General features: G+C 35.6%; 1 protein-coding gene across 1 annotated transcript in view; it reads right to left on the bottom strand.

Moving 5' to 3' along the window:
- LOC127428816 (nuclear receptor subfamily 6 group A member 1-B-like) overlaps positions 1 to 18,477 on the bottom strand; it is a 48,534-nt gene that overhangs the window by 9,601 nt on the left and 20,456 nt on the right. Inside the window, exon 3 of the mRNA XM_051677429.1 lies at positions 2,970 to 3,200. Coding sequence (XP_051533389.1) covers positions 2,970 to 3,200 — 231 coding nt within the window. The remainder of the gene's footprint in view (positions 1 to 2,969; positions 3,201 to 18,477) is intronic.

Genomic DNA, 18,477 nt, shown 5'->3' with positions numbered 1-18,477 from the left:
GCAGGTATAACAGCTTCAACTGTTCTGGGAAGGCTTTCCACAAGGTTTAGGAGTGTGTTTATGGGAATTTTTGACCATTCTTCCAGAAGCGCATTTGTGAGGTCAGACACTGATGTTGGACGAGAAGGCCTGGCTCGCAGTCTTCGCTCTAATTCATCCCAAAGGTGCTCTATCGGGTTGAGGTCAGGACTCTGTGCAGGCCAGTCAAGTTCTTCCACACCAAACTCGCTCATCCATGTCTTTATGGACCTTGCTTTGTGCACTGGTGCGCAGTCATGTTGGAACAGGAAGGGGCCATCCCCAAACTGTTCCCACAAAGTTGGGAGCATGGAATTGTCCAAAATCTCTTGGTATGCTGAAGCATTCAGAGTTTCTTTCACTGGAACTAAGGGGCCAAGCCCAGCTCCTGAAAAACAACCCCACACCATAATCCCCCCTCCACCAAACTTCACAGTTGGCACAATGCAGTCAGACAAGTACTGTTCTCCTGGCAACCACCAAACCCAGACTCGTCCATCAGATTGCCAGATGGAGAAGCATGATTCGTCACTCCAGAGAACGCGTCTCCACTGCTCTAGAGTCCAGTGGTGGTGTGCTTTACACCACTGCATCCGACGCTTTGCATTGCACTTGGTGATGTATGGCTTGGATGCAGCTGCTCGGCCATGGAAACCCATTCCACGAAGCTCTCTACGCACTGTTCTTGAGCTAATCTGAAGGCCACATGAACTTTGGAGGTCTGTAGCGATTGACAATGCAGAACGTTGGCGACATCTGCGCACTATGCGCCTCAGCATCCGCTGACCCCGCTCTGTCATTTTACGTGGCCTACCACTTCGTGGCTGAGTTGCTGTCATTCCCAATCGCTTCCACTTTGTTATAATACCACTGACAGTTGACTGTGGAGTATTTAGTAGCGAGGAAATTTCAGGACTGGACTTGTTGCACAGGTGGCATCCTATCACAGTACCACGCTGGAATTCACTGAGCTCCTGAGAGCGGCCCATTCTTTCACAATGAATTCAATTATTTGGATGGGTGAGCAAATACTTTTGGCAATATAGTGTATATATATATATATATATATATATATAAAAATATATATATATATATATTTAAACTGTATAATGCAGGTTTAGAAATAATAGGCACTTAGGGGCGAAAAAATCACCGAAATTTAAAAACAAGGCCCCCAAAATTCAAAATGTGGTGGAAAAAATACCATTAATGGTAAAATACCATTAAGAAAGAGTGCTTTTAGTCAATTTAGCTTTTGCTTTTAGAGCAACCCATCTGGAATCCCGCTGATTTGAAATTATAAGAAGTCGTGGTGTTTTCTCTAAACAATTAAAAGTCTGGTTATTATAAAACTAGAATTGGAAAATGGTACTTTGGTGTCTTAGGGATTTTTTAATTTATTTTTGTAAAAAAATGTTGCATTTCAAGTTTTTTAAAAATTTGTTATTGATTGGTTTTGATTGTTATTGTGTTTATTTTATTATTATTATTATTATTTTTTATGCATAGTGTGTATTTTGTGTATTTTAAAATTATGCATTTTAAGTGCAATTTTGTCCTTTGACATCAACCTGTCCAGGGACAGCAGATGAAAATTAGCCATTGGCTAAGTCTGGCACATTTACATCAGTGAAACCTTTGATTACAAATAAATAAATATATGAACATTTTAAAAAACTGCCCTCGAAATAAGTTCTTCAGTTTTGTTTGTATCATCTGAGATTTTATTCTAGGCTTAATTAGATACATTATCATACAAAATATGAGTTGATATTGACTTAATTTTATAGGTAAAACCTAAAAGTAATTACAAATATTTTACCTGAAAGGATGACACAAAGTGTGTTTTTATATGGTTAGAAAAAATATCTTTATAAAGGTAAAAATGCCCATGAAAATTAACTTTATGGGACAAATATTGCCCCTTAATAAAAAATGTAATTTCTGTCACTAATTTGAAGTATACAGTACATTCTGTATGGTATGCAGTAAGCTGTACGCTAGCATGCCATTATGAACATAGCCAGAGAGAACAATAAAGAACAATTGCTCCCTCTGGTGCACGCTGCATGAAAGTACAATATACAATTCATATAAGAGTCTCCCCCATAAAGAGATCTAACTATGGATGCTTTTGTTATGCTTTGTTTTGCTTTTTGCTTTTGTGTCTCACCCTAAGAAACAGAAAAGAAAGACAGCATGCTCTGGATCAAGAATTTTGCTATCAGCGCCAGCTGAGCATCTTTCATGATTATACATGCAGCATCGTAACCCAGATCTACAATCTGATATCTGCGCGTTTTCTCTTCAGGCATTCCCAAATCAAACCCTGATCTATATCACTACATTTACATAGAAAGATCAGATATCTGCCTCTAATAAACCAACATCAAAGACCAGACTATAATGTTAAGGATTAGGTAAATAATTATTACATTTTTAAGAAGCAGAATTGTGTTTATACAAAAGACACATCGTGCTGCATAATTAGGGTGAAATTATAATTCTTAATGGATACTTAAAAAAGACAAGCGAGGAAGAAAAACAGGACAGGTGAAGATTAAAGAAGACAAGGAAAAAGAAAAAGATAAAAGGATGTAGGACTCGTAGGTGGGTGATAATTCTTCAAAAAACGTTTAGACAAGTTTATGTCATCACATTTCTTTAGTATGAGTTTGTATGCAATGGTGCCCATGTGTGTTAAGTGTGTTGGATTTAAACAGGGCAAAATCTGCTACTTTAAATCACTGTCACCTGTGTGTTTGTGCCCTCTTTCTCGGGCTGATATCAGAGGTTGCATTAACCAGAAATGTTTCTGTCATCTTCCGAATTTTAAGAACATTGATCGGTGATTCAAAACACTTCATCCTTAATTTGGACAATTCAAAAATGAGGTCTATTAATAATAGGTGTATGCTTAGTGTGTTTGTGTGAGTGTGTGCTTCCCTCACCCTTGCGGTTCATTCCCATCTGAAGGCATTTGTGCAGTCTACAGTACTGACAGCGGTTGCGTTGTTTGCGGGACATCTGACAATTCTTGTCTCTGTTGCAGCGGTAGATGCGCTTGTTGCAGATACTGCGTTTAAAGAAGCCCTTACACCCCTCACAGGAGATGATGCCATAGTGCAGCCCTGACGCTCGGTCACCACAGATCAAACACCAGCGCTGCTCACCCACATCCTCTACAGAAAGAGAGATGCCATTTAATTATATGTGAATTAAATGTATGTAAATTAAAGAGCACCAGGTTTTTTTTACTGTCCACTGTATTCTTGTTTCCCATTCATGAAGAAAAATGATTAATAAATGGACTAAGTAATATCTTAATTAAAACCTAAAAATGCCAAACTTACTATGTTAACTACAGTTAACATATACAACTTTTAAAGGCATAGTTCACCCAAAAATGAAAATTATCTCATTTACTCACCCTCATGCCATCCCAGATGTGTATGACTTGCTTTCTTCTGAAGAACAAAAATGAAGATTTTCAGAATATCTGTAGCTCTGTAGGTACATACAATGCAAGTGAATGGTGACCAAGAATCTGAAGCTCCAAAAAGCACACAATGGCAGCATAAAAATAATCCATACGACTCCAGTGGTTTAATCCATGTCTTCTGAAGCGATCCAGTCAGTTTTGGGTGCAAACAGACCAACATATAAATCCTTTTTCACTGTATATCTTATCATTGTGGTATCTAGGCACGATCATGATTTCAAGATTGATTGCACTTCCGGCACAAGGAAGTGTAATCGAGCTTGAAATCATGATCACCAAAGAGACTGCTATGGATTATAAATCCTATAAAAAGGATTTATATTTTGGTCAGTTCTCACCCAAAACCAACTGGATCGCTTCAAAAGACATGGATTAAACCACTGGAGTCGTGTGGATTACTTTTATGCTGCCTTTATTTGCTTTTTGGAGCTTTAAAGTTCTGGCCACCATTCACTTGCATTGTATGGACCTACAGAGCTACAGATATGCTTCTGAAAATCTTCGTTTGTGTCCAACAAAAGATAGAAAGTCATACAACCGTATTGCAAAGTGTTATCGTAATAATAATTAGGACATGATGTTAAAGGAATACTCCGGGTTCAATACAAGTTAAGCTCAATCGACAGCATTTGCAGCTTAATGTTGATTGCCACAAATATAAATTTAGACTCATCCCTCCTTTTCTTTAAAAAAAAAAAAAAAAAGCAAAAATCAAGGTTACAGCGAGGCACTTACAATGGAAGTGACTGGGGCCAATTTTTGGAGGGTTTAAAGGCAGAAATATAAAGATTATAATTTTATAAAAGCACATATGTTAAATCTTCTGTTATAACTTGTGCATTATTTCAGCTGTAAAGTTGTTTAAATCATTGTTTTGCTGTGTTACATCGTCAATGAATTTGTAAACGTGGATATAACTTAAGGAATATAACAACGAAAATGTTAGCAAGTGATTTGTAACCCAGATTTGTGCTTTTTTTTAAAGAAAAGGAAGGACGAGCCGAAATTAATTTTTGTGGTAATCAACATTAGGCCACAAATGCAGTCGATTGATCTTAACTTGTATTGAACCTGGAATATTCCTTTTAAATGCAAGTTCCTGGTGTCAAATATCACATATATATATATTATCATTATGACATGAAGTTGACATAAAGAATGAGGTCCCATAAGACATAAGGAACACATACACGCACCCAGGTGTCTCTGTGACATCTGTTAGTAGGTTAACCTGAGTTTATAGACACTGAGAGAGTGCTGAATTCATTGTGATCTTACACTTACAAAGTTAAATAAAGTTGCAGAAGTTCTTATTTAAATCCCGGTGCAGAAGAGATCAGGATTACCATAATCTGTGACATACATACACACATTCCAGGTACTTTCTGCAGTCTCTTCCAGATCTCACGGTGGGTTTCATGATCTAGCTTTGAAATGGCTTACAGCACATGCAGTGTGACCCAGATTTTACTACAAACTACAGAAACTACAGAGAGAGCTTGTGGGTGGGAACACAGAAAGAGAGATTGAGAATCTCTGGCTCATCTCCCTCCAGCTCTTTTCACTCCTATTCAGATAACATATCATAGTTTACCTCAGTACAGAAGAATATTGAAGAGTTCCATCAGGTTCAACTGATGTCACAAGACTCACTCAGAGTATTCTAGGTAAGGCCTGAGGTTGTATTTCAGTTGTGTGTTTTATCTGAAATCTTAAGTTAAGTTTGGAGATATTTCTGCCACTCCTCAGGCCCTATTCTGCCGAGGATGAGTCATTTCTTGGAGGTGTGCGGTGATTCAAAAGCATTGAGCTCTTATTTTCTACATTAATATGGAACATTTGAACAAGACCCAACATGATTTACAATGTCACAAATTAATCATTCTTTAGAACCAGATCTTTTTTTAATGATTCGGTTGAACCGATTTGAAAAGCTATTGCAATTCATTAAACTAAAGGGCTGTTTACACACTGTTTTGTCAGGTTACCTACTGTAAAAAAATTGCTCCATGGGGTATCGTCTAAATTAGATGTTTTTTAATTTGGCTAAATCAACCTGAAAAAATTACAGTAGGTTAAAACAACAAACAATTTTTATGGGTTAGATGTAGAAATAGATTGAGTTAACAATTGCAGGTCACCACTTTTTTCAACGTAATGACACTAATTTGCAGAGACAAAGCAAAAGGAAGTCATTCATTTTCATTTGCCTGTTATGATTTGTTTCTGCCACATGCATGAATAATAATAAAAAAAATAAAAATACAAATAGTGGGAAAACCATCTCAGTAATTGTGGAAATTCATGCATTGATAATTGTTTTTCTTGTTCATTATACTGTAAGGTGCATTATGCACTGCTGCTATTGCATACCAATGCTTTCCCCTTCAGAATGTTAATATTTAGAAAAACTGAGAAAACTGATTCCTTGTCAAAATAGAATGACATTTTATTTTTACCAGCAATACATCCCATTTGTGATCGGTTTGTCAAAAGCAAAGACCAACAGTGCTGCCCTCCAATACTATGTATGAACCGGCCTTAAGGGTTGACTTTGGGAGTAAAACTGGTTGGAAAACCAGGAATCACAAACAATGCAACATTTGATGCAATATATAGTGAATGCTGGCCAGAATGTTGAAGCTCAAAAAGACACATAAATGCAGCATAAAAGTAATCCATACGACTCCAGTGGTTAAATCCTTAACTTCAGAAGTAAAATGATAAGTGAGGGTGAGAAACAGATAAATATTTAAGTCCTTTTTTACTTTATATTCTCCTCCATTCCCAGTAGGTGGCAATATGCATGAAGAATGTGAAATGCCAGAAACAAAAGAAGAAGAAATCTTAGGAGAGAAGAGCGCTTAGGAGGGCTGTTTGAAAGTGGAGATTTGAAGTAAAAAAGAACTTAAATACTCATATGTTTCTCACCCGCACCTATCATATCACTTCTGAAGGCATGGATTTAAACACTGGAGTCTTTTGGATTACTTTTATGCTGCCTTTATATGCTTTTTAAGATTCAAAGTTTTGGACCCTGTTGACTTGCATTGTATGGACCTACAGAGCTGAAATACTCTTCTAAAAATCTTCGTTTGTATTCAGCAGAAGAGATGAAGTCATACACATCTGGGATGGCATGAGGGTGAGTACATAATGAGAGAATTTTAATTTTTGGGTGAAATTTTCCTTTAATTTTTGACATGAAAGAAAAGGGGGCTGTGAGGTTACAGTCATTTCAGTGCCGCACAATGTATAAAGCTAATGCTCCTAAATATTGAAGTACTATCAACTGAAATATCTTCGAAAGATGTTTATAACACACACACACACACACACACACACACATATATATACTCACCGGCCACTCTATTGGGTACACCTGTACATCTAATCAGCCAATCGTATGGCAGCAGTGTAATGTATAAAATCATGCAGATATGGGTCAGGAGCTTCAGTTAATGTTCACATGAACCATCAGAATGGGGAAAAAAATTTGATCTCAGTGAATTCGACTGTGGCATGATTGTTGGTGCCAGATGGGCTGGTTTGAGTATTTCTGTAACTGCTGATCTCCTGGGATTTTCATGCACAACAGTCTCTAGAGTATATAGAGAATGGTGCGAAAAACTAAAAAAACAACCAGTGAGCGGCAGTTCTGTGGACGAATGGTCAGAAGATCAGCAGTTACAGAAATACTCAAACCAGCCCGTCTGGCACCAATAATCATACCACGGTCGAAATCACTGAGATCAAATTTTTTTCCCATTCTGATGGTTGATGTGAAATTTAACTGAAGCTCCTGACCCATATCTGAATTATTTTACACAGCTGCCACATGATTGGTTGATTAGATAATCACATGAATAAGTAGATGTACAGGTGTACCTAAGTGGCCGGTGAGTGTGTGTGTATATATATATATATATATATATTGTAAGCGGGATGATTAAAAAAACTTTAAACAACCGAACAGCCCCTTGACACGCCTGTACTGTAAGTCTATCCATCGCAGCTTCGTTTGAACTCGCGTCAAAAATTAAAGATGCCGTTACTGTACATAAGTTCCATTGGTGAATCGTTTATTTAAAATGATTCATTAAAACAAAGTATTCGAATGAATTGATTTAATATAATAAACTGGACTTCCTAAGGCTACACTGGATGGACACTGCCATATATCCAAAGTTCTGGTGAACTGTAGGGGGAGCAGGTGAGCAGCAGGGTCACAGAGAGGTCTTCAAATAGCATGAGTGTTGTAAAAGGTACGGTAAGCACTCAACCTAACCCTGAACTCTTGATCCACTTTACAACCCTCAAGAAGGCCCTGGTAGTAAGGGCAGAGTATTGTTGAGGAGCAGGTCAAACACAGGTCAAACTTTATAGCAAACAAGAACTGTAGAACACACAGTTTAAAAATTGAACAGGGTGACACACACATAAACACACAAGTCTGCACAATGTCTATCAGTGTCAATAAAAGCAGCTGTAGGTTAGAAAAAAGCAAAATAATCATTCATAAGATAAAAAAATAACCAGCCATCATCATGCCACAAAAGATCCAATCACTTTAGTGGCACAGGCATTGCCTGGTCTTTAAAACAATACTTACTCTAGAATGTGTTTGCACATTAGCTGGACCAACCTAAAAAATAACGTTTATTAACCTGATTTCAGAAATTTATTAGTAATTTGACAAGCTTGGCAAACCGTTTTGGAGATATGGTTGTTGAAAAGACTCTAATTATTTTCACAATATTGTACTAACATAGTAATTTTACTATTTACTTTACTCTGCAGTATATAGTATTATGTATTTGCAATTTACAGTATTAAAATGTATGTATTCCAAAATGTGAAGTATACAACAAAGCACACCGCACGGAATACTGTATTAGCACAATTAATTACACGGCGGCCTGGAATACTCGATTCTGATTGGTTAATGGCACCACCTAATGGTCTGTTATTGCTCTGTAACAACTGCAGCTCCACGTATCAGACCGATCATCTGGGTCCTTGCGAGCTGTCTCTCCAGCTTCTTTGATCACTGTGCCATCTCTTCAAGTAAAAAATTACATTTATTTCTTCTCAGATAATTACACAAATTCAATGCAAATCGAAGTTTTATGTCCATTTATTTGTTTATTTGGCAAGTAGTCTTGTAATAGGCTGAATAATGAGGAGTCAGATGGTCATTTTAACAAAAAGAAACCACCAACAGAACTCTGACGCAAACTGGAGGTTGATTTCCGCTGTTCAGCAATTTCTTTCTTCTCAAATTACATAATTTTAACTCAAATCAATATTTTATGTCCATGTATTTATTTATTTGGTTAGTAGCCGTGTAATAAGCGCCAGGCTCCTGATCACCCTGTCGGGGTTTATTGTGCGATAACAACCGGCTGACTGTACATTATCCCTTACAAAAAGCATTGGACTTGTCCTTCTATTTCCAGAACAATGAAGGAACCAGAAGTAATGTAATTACAGTCTTGATTTTAACATCTATTATTTTTACTTGTTATTTGATGAGACCAAAAATATATTTACTAGGGCTGTCAATTGATTAAAATTTTTATTCGAATTAATTACATGGAGTGCCGATTAACTGATCACAATTAATTGCATATATAAATATTTGCTGATAAAACTCCTCAAATAACAATAATTCAACATATAATGATGAAATAATTATAAATAGTTATATATAAATAACTGCAAATAATATATATATATATATATATATATATATATTTTATAAAAAAATTATTGCATTGCATTATTGTTGCAGGGGAATTAAGCATTGATAAGACGATACAAAAAGTGGCTTTAGAATCCAATGTATTGTTTATTTACATTTTATTTAACATAAGCCAATCATTGGCACACAGTTCACAGCAATTCATTTTGCAATTGAATTTGTCAATCAGTCCGAGATTTATTATGAGGGCTTGTCTAAGGACACGTCAATGTACCCCTGCATCGGACAGATGCTTTTGGAGCGTCTCACCATGGTTGCATTGTAAATTTCACAGGTAAATATAATAAGTACATTTTACTTAACTTTTCGAAGCATGTGTTCCCAACATGCACTGGCTTGAGTAATTAATGAGCTTCCATGGTTGCACTGTTTGCAAGTTGATTTACAATGTTTTTATTGTTGTTTTATTTTGTTTATTGCTGTTTTATTGTTTATTTTGTTTTTACATTTGGTAACTTCTTGTTTTGTGAAGTCTGAAGTTCATTTTCTATTTAAAATTACCCGTTCATGGTCAAAAATATTATCTGCTGATTGATAACACCAACGTGTTTTGTGCACCAATTGTTCAGGTCTGCATGCGCAGCTCTGGATCTTGTTACTATAGCCATTAAAGCAAGGTGATGTTGTCTAATGGACTACATAGCATAGCTTCCCTGTGGAAGAATGGTCTGTTTCATTTGGTCTGTTAAATTTACTAGGAATTTCTGCGTGGAAATTGTTTCCTACAGGGTTTTTTTTAAGTAAACCCCACTCCAATTTGTTTAGTGTTTAGTGAGAGAGTGAAAAACTGATAAGGCTTTAATTTCTAGAAATCCAGAGGGCTAAAAGTGCACAAAGTTGAAGAAACACTCAGTATACTACTGTCTGAAATGCTGTGTTGCATAATATTTAATGTTTTACTTACTATTTAAAAAAAAATTTAAAAAAATGTATGCAGTATACATTATACTGCACATAACAAAGTAGAAGGCTAGTTTTCCATTGTGAACATAGCCTTTGAGTCTACTGATCAGAACAGAAGGCATAGCCATTTTGTAGTCAGTGCAGCCTATATACAGTTGTGCTCAAAAGTTTGCATACCCTGGCAGAAATTGTGAAATTTTGGCATTGATTTTGAAAATATGACTGATCATGCAAAAAATAAAAAAATATTTTATTTAAGGATAGTGATCATATGAAGCCATTTATTATCACATAGTTGTTTGGCTCCTTTTTAAATCATAATGATAACAGAAATCATCCAAATGGCCCTGATCAAAAGTTTACACACCCTTGAATGTTTGGCCTTGTTACAGACACACAAGGTGACACACACAGGTTTAAATGGCAATTAAAGGTTAATTTCCCACACCTGTGGCTTTTTAAATTGCAATTAGTGTCTGTGTATAAATAGTCAATGAGTTTGTTAGCTCTCACATGGATGCACTGAGCAGGCTAGATACTGAGCCATGGGGAGCAGAAAAGAATTGTCAAAAGATCTGTGTAACAAGGTAATGGAACTTTATAAAGATGGAAAAGGATATAAAAAGATATTCAAAGCTTGAAAATGCCAGTCAGTACTGTTCAATCACTTATTAAGAAGTGGAAAATTTAGGGATCTCTTGATACCAAGCCAAGGTCAAGTAGACCAAGAAAGATTTCAGCCACAACTGCCAGAAGAATTGTTCAGGATACAAAGAAAAACCCACAGGTAACCTCAGGAGAAATACAGGCTGCTCTGGAAAGAGACGGTGTGGTTTGTTTCAAGGAGCACAATACGACGATACTTGAACAAAAATGAGCTGCATGGTCGAGTTGCCAGAAAGAAGCCTTTACTGTGCCAATGCCACAAAAAAGCCCGGTTACAATATGCCTGACAACACCTTGACATGCCTCACAGCTTCTGGCACACTGTAATTTGGAGTGACGAGACCAAAATAGAGCTTTATGGTCACAACCATAAGCGCTATGTTTGGAGAGGGGTCAACAAGTATTTTGCTCCTTGAAACAAGCACACCGTATGTTTTCTGTTATCATTATGATTTTAAAACAACTATGTGATAATAAATGGCTTCATATGATCCATATTCTTAAATAAAAGACAGTTTTTTTTGCATGAACAGTCATATTTTCAAAATCAATGCCAAAATTTCACAATTTCTGCCAGGGAATGCAAACTTTTGAGCACAACTGTATTTCACTTCACAGCCTCGTCTTCATCAGTAGCAGCACTAAAGGAAACAGCTGTAAAATATTCCTGCTTACCACCTTCCTTCATTTCCCTTCATCCCTCTGTCAGTCTCACTCTGTATCTCTGTATGCCCTGCTAATGCTGTTCTAGATCTGTCAGTTTGTATTACCAACTCCTGCATTTAGAGGCAATGAAAATCACAGGCATTCTGTGTAACTGCCTTGCTCTTTAGCTTGTTAACTTGTTTATCTCACACCTCACATTGTATTAAACCACTGCAAATAAGGACAAACACATGCATGGTTTTAAATCTGAGCGATAATGCTTCTGAACTGGCTAATCAAGAGGAAGCATTCGTATACATTAAATGAGAAAGGTATCATGAAGCCCTTTCTCAAAAAGCTGCTAAAGAGCTACACAAAACAAAATGTTTACATTTTCTGAAGTGGTGCTTGCCTGTGCAAAACTCTTTTCCACAATGTATGTTTGGGTGCTATGTTGTTGCTAAGGATATTGCTATGTGGTTACTTGGATGTTCTTGGTGATTACAAGGGGCTAGGCAGTTACTAGGCAGTTGCTATTTTTTTATTGTAGGGTTGGGATGGGAACCAAGATTTTTCCCGTATTAAAAATAAATACATACCTGAAACGTTTGATTTTCTTGACTTTCAGTTCCGTTAACGGTTCATGAATGTGCAATTTTCCACCGATGCGGAAAGAACACCGTACTAAAATATATTGACAATATTTCCTGCTGCACTATTCAGTGGCAGTGCTGCCTCTTTACTGAATCTACAGCGCGGAACACACAGCGTGTCCAGTGTAGTCTGATACCCAAACAAATTACTCTTGTGAGCCGGTTCTTTTGAATCTACAGTGTGCAATAATATAAGGCGCAACCATTGTTGTCTGATTCCTGAATGAATGACACTTAAGAGCTGATTCTATTGAATCTACAGCATAAAACATACAGCACGACCAGTGTAGTCCGATTCCCAAACAAATGACTCTTAAGAGATGGTTCTTTTGAATCTACAGCGTGAAAACATTCAGCGCGACCAGTGTAGCCTGGTTCCCAAACAAATGACTCTTAAGAGTCAGATCTTTTGAATCTAGCATGAAACCTACTGCACGACCAGTGTAGCCCGATTCACACTTCTTCTCAATCATTTTGCTGAGCAATTTTTTAATAGCTAAAACACCACAACACCTTTGGACACTGAGATATTATTATATTTATGAACACTGAAATTTCAGCCATCTGTACAGTACATTTTTTTATGTCACCGTAAAGTGGACTTAACTTATCATGCCTGTGAGAGGTATGAGGTCATTTTAATCTGTGTAGGAACAGGTTGTGACCTGCAGCAGCATCAGTATATCATTGCTCTGAAAGCCCCGGTCCCATTTTTGAGAGGGGTTGGTATTAGAAATGCAAGTTCAGTGCATATGTTTCTATGTATGCATGTTGACCTAGTTAACACATGTTGTGCGAAAGAAAATCGCCATGGGCAAAGAGGATTGTGGGAATTGCTCCCCCAGTGTCCAGAGTGATTAGGGGCAATAATGTCATGGCACTGTAATATAGGAACAACTTACAAACCCAAATGATAACACACACACACACACACAAACACAAACACACACACACACACTAATAGTCAAACCACTTGCACACAACATGAACAATAAAACATGAACTGTCCATTATATTTAGTTTTTTCTTTTCTTTCAGTTTTCACTCTGATTGTTAGTATTAGGTTAGTTTTAGTTTTTTTAGCGCTTTTTAGTTTCAGTTTAATTTTACAGTATATTCAGTTTTTATTGCACTAAGTGATATAATTAAAATATGTTTAATTAACAGCGTAACATTTCTCAGGGCTGTCTAGGGATATTGCTATCTATTTGTGGCATTTTCATGCTTAATGAAGGCTGGTTGTAAAGTTGTATCAACTACTATAATATTATTATATTATATTATCACTCTAAGACATTATAGATATTACAGTTTCATTTTCTGTTAATGCATGATTTTCTGTAAAGCTGCTTTGAAACGATGTGTGTTGTGAAAAGCGCTATACAAATAAAAATGACTTGACTATAAGAATTAAATTAATCTGTGTGTGGCGAGGGCGTGGTTGAGTGTCTGTCCAGGGAGAGGGGAAGCGGTAAGGATTCATCCCTGGATGATAATTAGGCCTAACAGCTGTTTCTTGTTGCAGTAATTCAGGCAGAGCGATAAGAGGAGCCCACGCCAGAGCCCAGTGAGAGAGAGAGTGCTACACAGCTGAGGACTGCATGAGACTGTTAAAAACTATACAGACTATATTGTGAGTGAATAAAGAAGTGTGACGTTACCTGAACCCCGCTTCCTCATTTCTGCAACGTCCAGACCTGTTACACTGTGATAATATTAGTTATATTTTAGTTAGTTTTAGATAAACTCAATTACAGATTTCAAATATCACATATCAGCTATGTACTCCTTACTAGTAAAAATTATATATATATATATATATATATATATATATATATATATATATATATATATATATATATATACACACTGGTGGCCAAAAGTTTGGAATAATGTACAGATTTTGCTCTTATGGAAAGAAATTGGTACTTATATTCACAAGTGCCATTCAACTGATCACAATGTATAGTCAGGACATTAATAACATGAAAAATTACTTAAACTACTTTAAAGAGTTCTCATCAAAAATCCTCCATGTGCAGCAATGACAGATTTGCAGATTCTTGGCATTCTAGCTGTCAGTTTGTCCAGATACTCAGGTGACATTTCACCCCACACTTCCTGTAGCTCTTGCCATAGATGTAGCTGTCTTTTCAGGCACTTCTCACACACCTTACAGTCTAGCTGATCCCACAAAAGCTCAATGTGGTTAAGATCCACAACACTCTTTTCCAATTATCTGTTGTCCAATGTCTGTGTTTCTTTACCCACTCTAACCTTTTCTTTTTGTTTTTCTGTTTCAAAGTGTTTATTTCTTTGCAATTCTTCCCATAAGGCCTGCACCCCTGAGTCTTCTCTTTACTGTTGTACATGAAACTGGTGTTGAGTGGGTAGAATTCAATGAAACTGTCAGCTGAGGACATGTGAGGCGTCTATTTCTCAAACTAGAGACTCTGATGTACTTATTCTCTTGTTTAGTTGTACATCTGGCTTTCCACATCTCTTTCTGTCCTTGTTAGAGCCAGTTGTCCTTTGTCTTTGAAGACTGTAGTGTACACCTTTGTATGAAATCTTCCATTTTTTGGCAGTTTCAAGCATTGCTATAGCCTTCATTCCTCTAAACAATAATTGACTGATGAGTTTCTAGAGAAAGCTGTTTCTTTTTGCCATTTTTGTCCTAATATTGACCTTAAGACATGCCAATCTATTGCATACTGTGGCAACTCAAAAACAAACACAAACACAATGTTACGCTTCATTTAATGAACCAAACAGCTTTCAACTGTGTTTGATATAATGGCATGTGATTTTCTAGTACCAAATTAGCAATTTAGCATGATTACTCAAGGATAAGGTGTTGGAGTAATGGCTGCTGGAAATGGGGCCTGTCTAGATTTGATCAAAAATTACTTTTTTCAAATAGTGATGATGCTGTTTTTTACATCAGTAATGTCCTGACTATACTTTGTGATCAGTTGAATGTCACTTTGGTGAATTAAAGTACCAATTTCCTTCTGAAACAACAAAATCTGTACATTATTCCAAACTTTTGGCTGCCAGTGTATATATATATATATATATATATATATATATATATATATATATATATATATATATATATATATATATATATATATATTTATTTTTATTTTTTTTATTTTTTTCAATAATTAAATTTTTACTGGTGCAAATATCCATTCCTGATATCAACAACTGAATTACAACTGGTAAAAAATTATCATTTTCACAACTAGAGAAAACGCTAATTTTTAAATATCTGCTAATGTATTTCAACATGTTAGATTTGGCATTTCAGATATCTGGAAATGAACTTCAGATATATAAACATTTTTGAAGAGTAATTAAATATACCTTAAAAGGCTTTCTTAGTAGTTATAATAAGATTACAGATATCTGAAATTAACATTGCCACTAGTGAAAACCAAATTTGAATTTTTTTCTGGTTGAAATTCTATTGTTGATATCAGGAATGGACTTATGAACTAGTAACAGTAATTATTGATATGTGAAATTGGAATTTCAACTAGTAAGACATTTATTGTATTTTGAACAGGAGTGAATGACAGATAATTGTGAAGTTCTACTACTGACTATGCAGTTACAAATAAATAATAGTTTTTTACTAGTTGAAATTCCATTTTTTATACAAAGAATGGGTAATTCCATGAGTAATGTCAAGAATTAATGTATTTACTAGTGCAAAACTAATTACTGATATAAAAAATCATATCCTGCACATGATACTGCCATACACACACACATGCATGCAAACACATGCATGCACACAAACAGAGTTGGTGGAATGTTAGACAGGTGTATAGGTGTGTATTTGCTACCAGCTGCAGGAATTTCATACAAAAGCATGTGATTTAATTGTCCAATGGCAAAATGTATCCATCTACAAGATCTCTCCCTCTTTCATCATTATATCTCTTTCATTATTTATTCCCTAGAGTCTTTTTCTAAACATCTTTCCTTTAATCTTTCTGTTTGACTGCATCTTTTTTTTGGCTATCTCTCTGTCTCTTGACTATGCAAATGAACTCAGCTTTAACCAATCAGAGAGCTCTAATCCAGAGCATCAGAAATCTCAGCCAATCAGAATTCATCACTTAATCCACATGGCCAAATTCATGGCAGCACATCACTTGGGTCATATATAGTTCATCTCCAATAAGGCAAACTCACAGAGGGGCTGACAGCTCAGTAGTGTGACTCATGCAGCAATGGGTGTGTATTTGTTTTGGGAGAGAGAGCGAAAGAGAGAGCTAAATCACTCATTACTGTTATTTTCATTCTCTTTTATAGGTGGCTGTCTGCTTGTCTTCTATATTCCCAGTCTTGTTTATCTGATTAGTGTCAACATGGCAGGAGTGTCTTCTTCTTATTTCAAGGTAAGATTGTCTAGATTTCTATGAGTGACTATTTTTAGCGCTCTAAAGTCAATTGATTTGACAGTCTAGCTACATCTAATTCTTCTAATTATTTATGTATATCTTTTTACATAAAGGTAACACTTTACAATGTATTTGTTAAAATTACAGTAGGTGAATTAACTATTATTTTTTACAGAATTTAAAAATCTTAAATGTTAATTTTCCATGTGTTAGTTCATAATGCATTAACTAATGTTAATATACACAATGTTTAATATAAATAATGTGTAGAAATTACATTAACCGTGATTAATAAAAGCTGTGAAAGAATTGTTCATTGTTAGTTCATAGTAACTATTGTGTAAACTGATGTTAATGAATAAACCTTATTGTAAAGTATTTTCATAAATAATATGTGGAACACAGAACAACATAAGCCATATAATTACAGTATATTATGTGTTACCAACATAAAAAATGCAAAGCAAATTACATCAGATATCTATGAAGTCATCAAATACCTTTGCTAGTTTCAAGTTTGCAGTATCATACAGGTTTAGTTGCTTATATATATATTATAATGTATATAATGTTGATGTAGAGTGATGTATATATATTATTATTATATATTGTTTTGCTTTATGCATTCTGGCACTGACCCAGTTCTACTCAAATAGATTTTGCGTATGTAAATGACTGCAATTATTTTACAGACTGCAATTGCATTTGAGAATGTAATACGTAACTTTGATAAATAATTTGTTACTGAATGACACCATATTTATATACTTATTTAGTACTTCTAGGTACTTCGAAAATACCATGGGACTACCATAATACATATAAAAAAATAAAAAAAATAAAAAAAAAAACAAATCATGGTAATACCATTGAAAATATTGGTACTTTTACATACCAACCTAGATGTATACAATTTTCATCATTCACCTCAAATTTTAAACCTGTCACAAGCAAATTTCTTATTTCTTTGAAATGTAAACTAAAACCAAACTGTCTCCATTTTCAGCTAAACTAACACAATTTTAAATCCTTGACATACAGCTAGGTACCCTTTTGCACTGTTCGACTGAACATCATTAAAAGCAATAATACAACAGCAGATTATTTGAATGACCACAATACAATAGCAAATGATTACAATCACATACTTCGTCTCATAAATAATAATCTTCGTCTCATGATAATAATCTTCATGAATTTCAAAAAATTGTACCTCCTTTTCAAGTACACCAACTGTTTCTGTTTTTGCTCCACTGTTCAAGAATATGTTCGTTAAAAGACATTTGTAAAACTGTCAATTACTGAACAAATCGAAATCTTCTTTAATCAAAAGAGCAAATCTCGTTAAAAGCAAAGTGCATTAAAAAGTGAGAAGTGCCCTAGTTAAAAGCATTGAAAGATGGTCACACATCTGAACTAATTCGTCTGGTGCATTCTGGGAACATTCAACGCTGTCGGTGAGTTTGGTTGTGTATAAGAAACCATCGACCGTTGGCTGTGCCCAGAAACTACCACATACTACACACGTGCACATGTAAACACTTGAAAACACACTCTACTGGAGGTTTCCTCACGATTACGGCTGCGATAAACATTCATTGTTGTCGTTGGGTTTAAGATGAGAGTGACTCACTGACCAATGAGTGCAAACTGCAGTAGGAACACTGGAACAACTTCTGGTAAGCTTGTAGATGTTTCAGACACTACATTTGTAACCTTCAGACATAAAAAACGACCGACCCAAAGCACAAACCTCTCAGCTTCATTGTCAAGCACAGGAATGTGTAAAACATATTTGGCTTTATTTTAGTAGCTACGCGCTACGACCTTGGCTATGTCTTATCTAGTTTTCGTGAGAATACTAATTCTAAGCACAATTTTCGTGCCAGCACAAAGCACAAGTGGCCG

This window comes from Myxocyprinus asiaticus, chromosome 38 (genome assembly GCF_019703515.2).
Source record: "Myxocyprinus asiaticus isolate MX2 ecotype Aquarium Trade chromosome 38, UBuf_Myxa_2, whole genome shotgun sequence".
NCBI classification, from domain to species: Eukaryota; Metazoa; Chordata; class Actinopteri; order Cypriniformes; family Catostomidae; genus Myxocyprinus; species Myxocyprinus asiaticus.
Note: the sequence above shows the minus strand (reverse complement) of the source record. Positions and strands in the feature narration are given on the sequence as shown.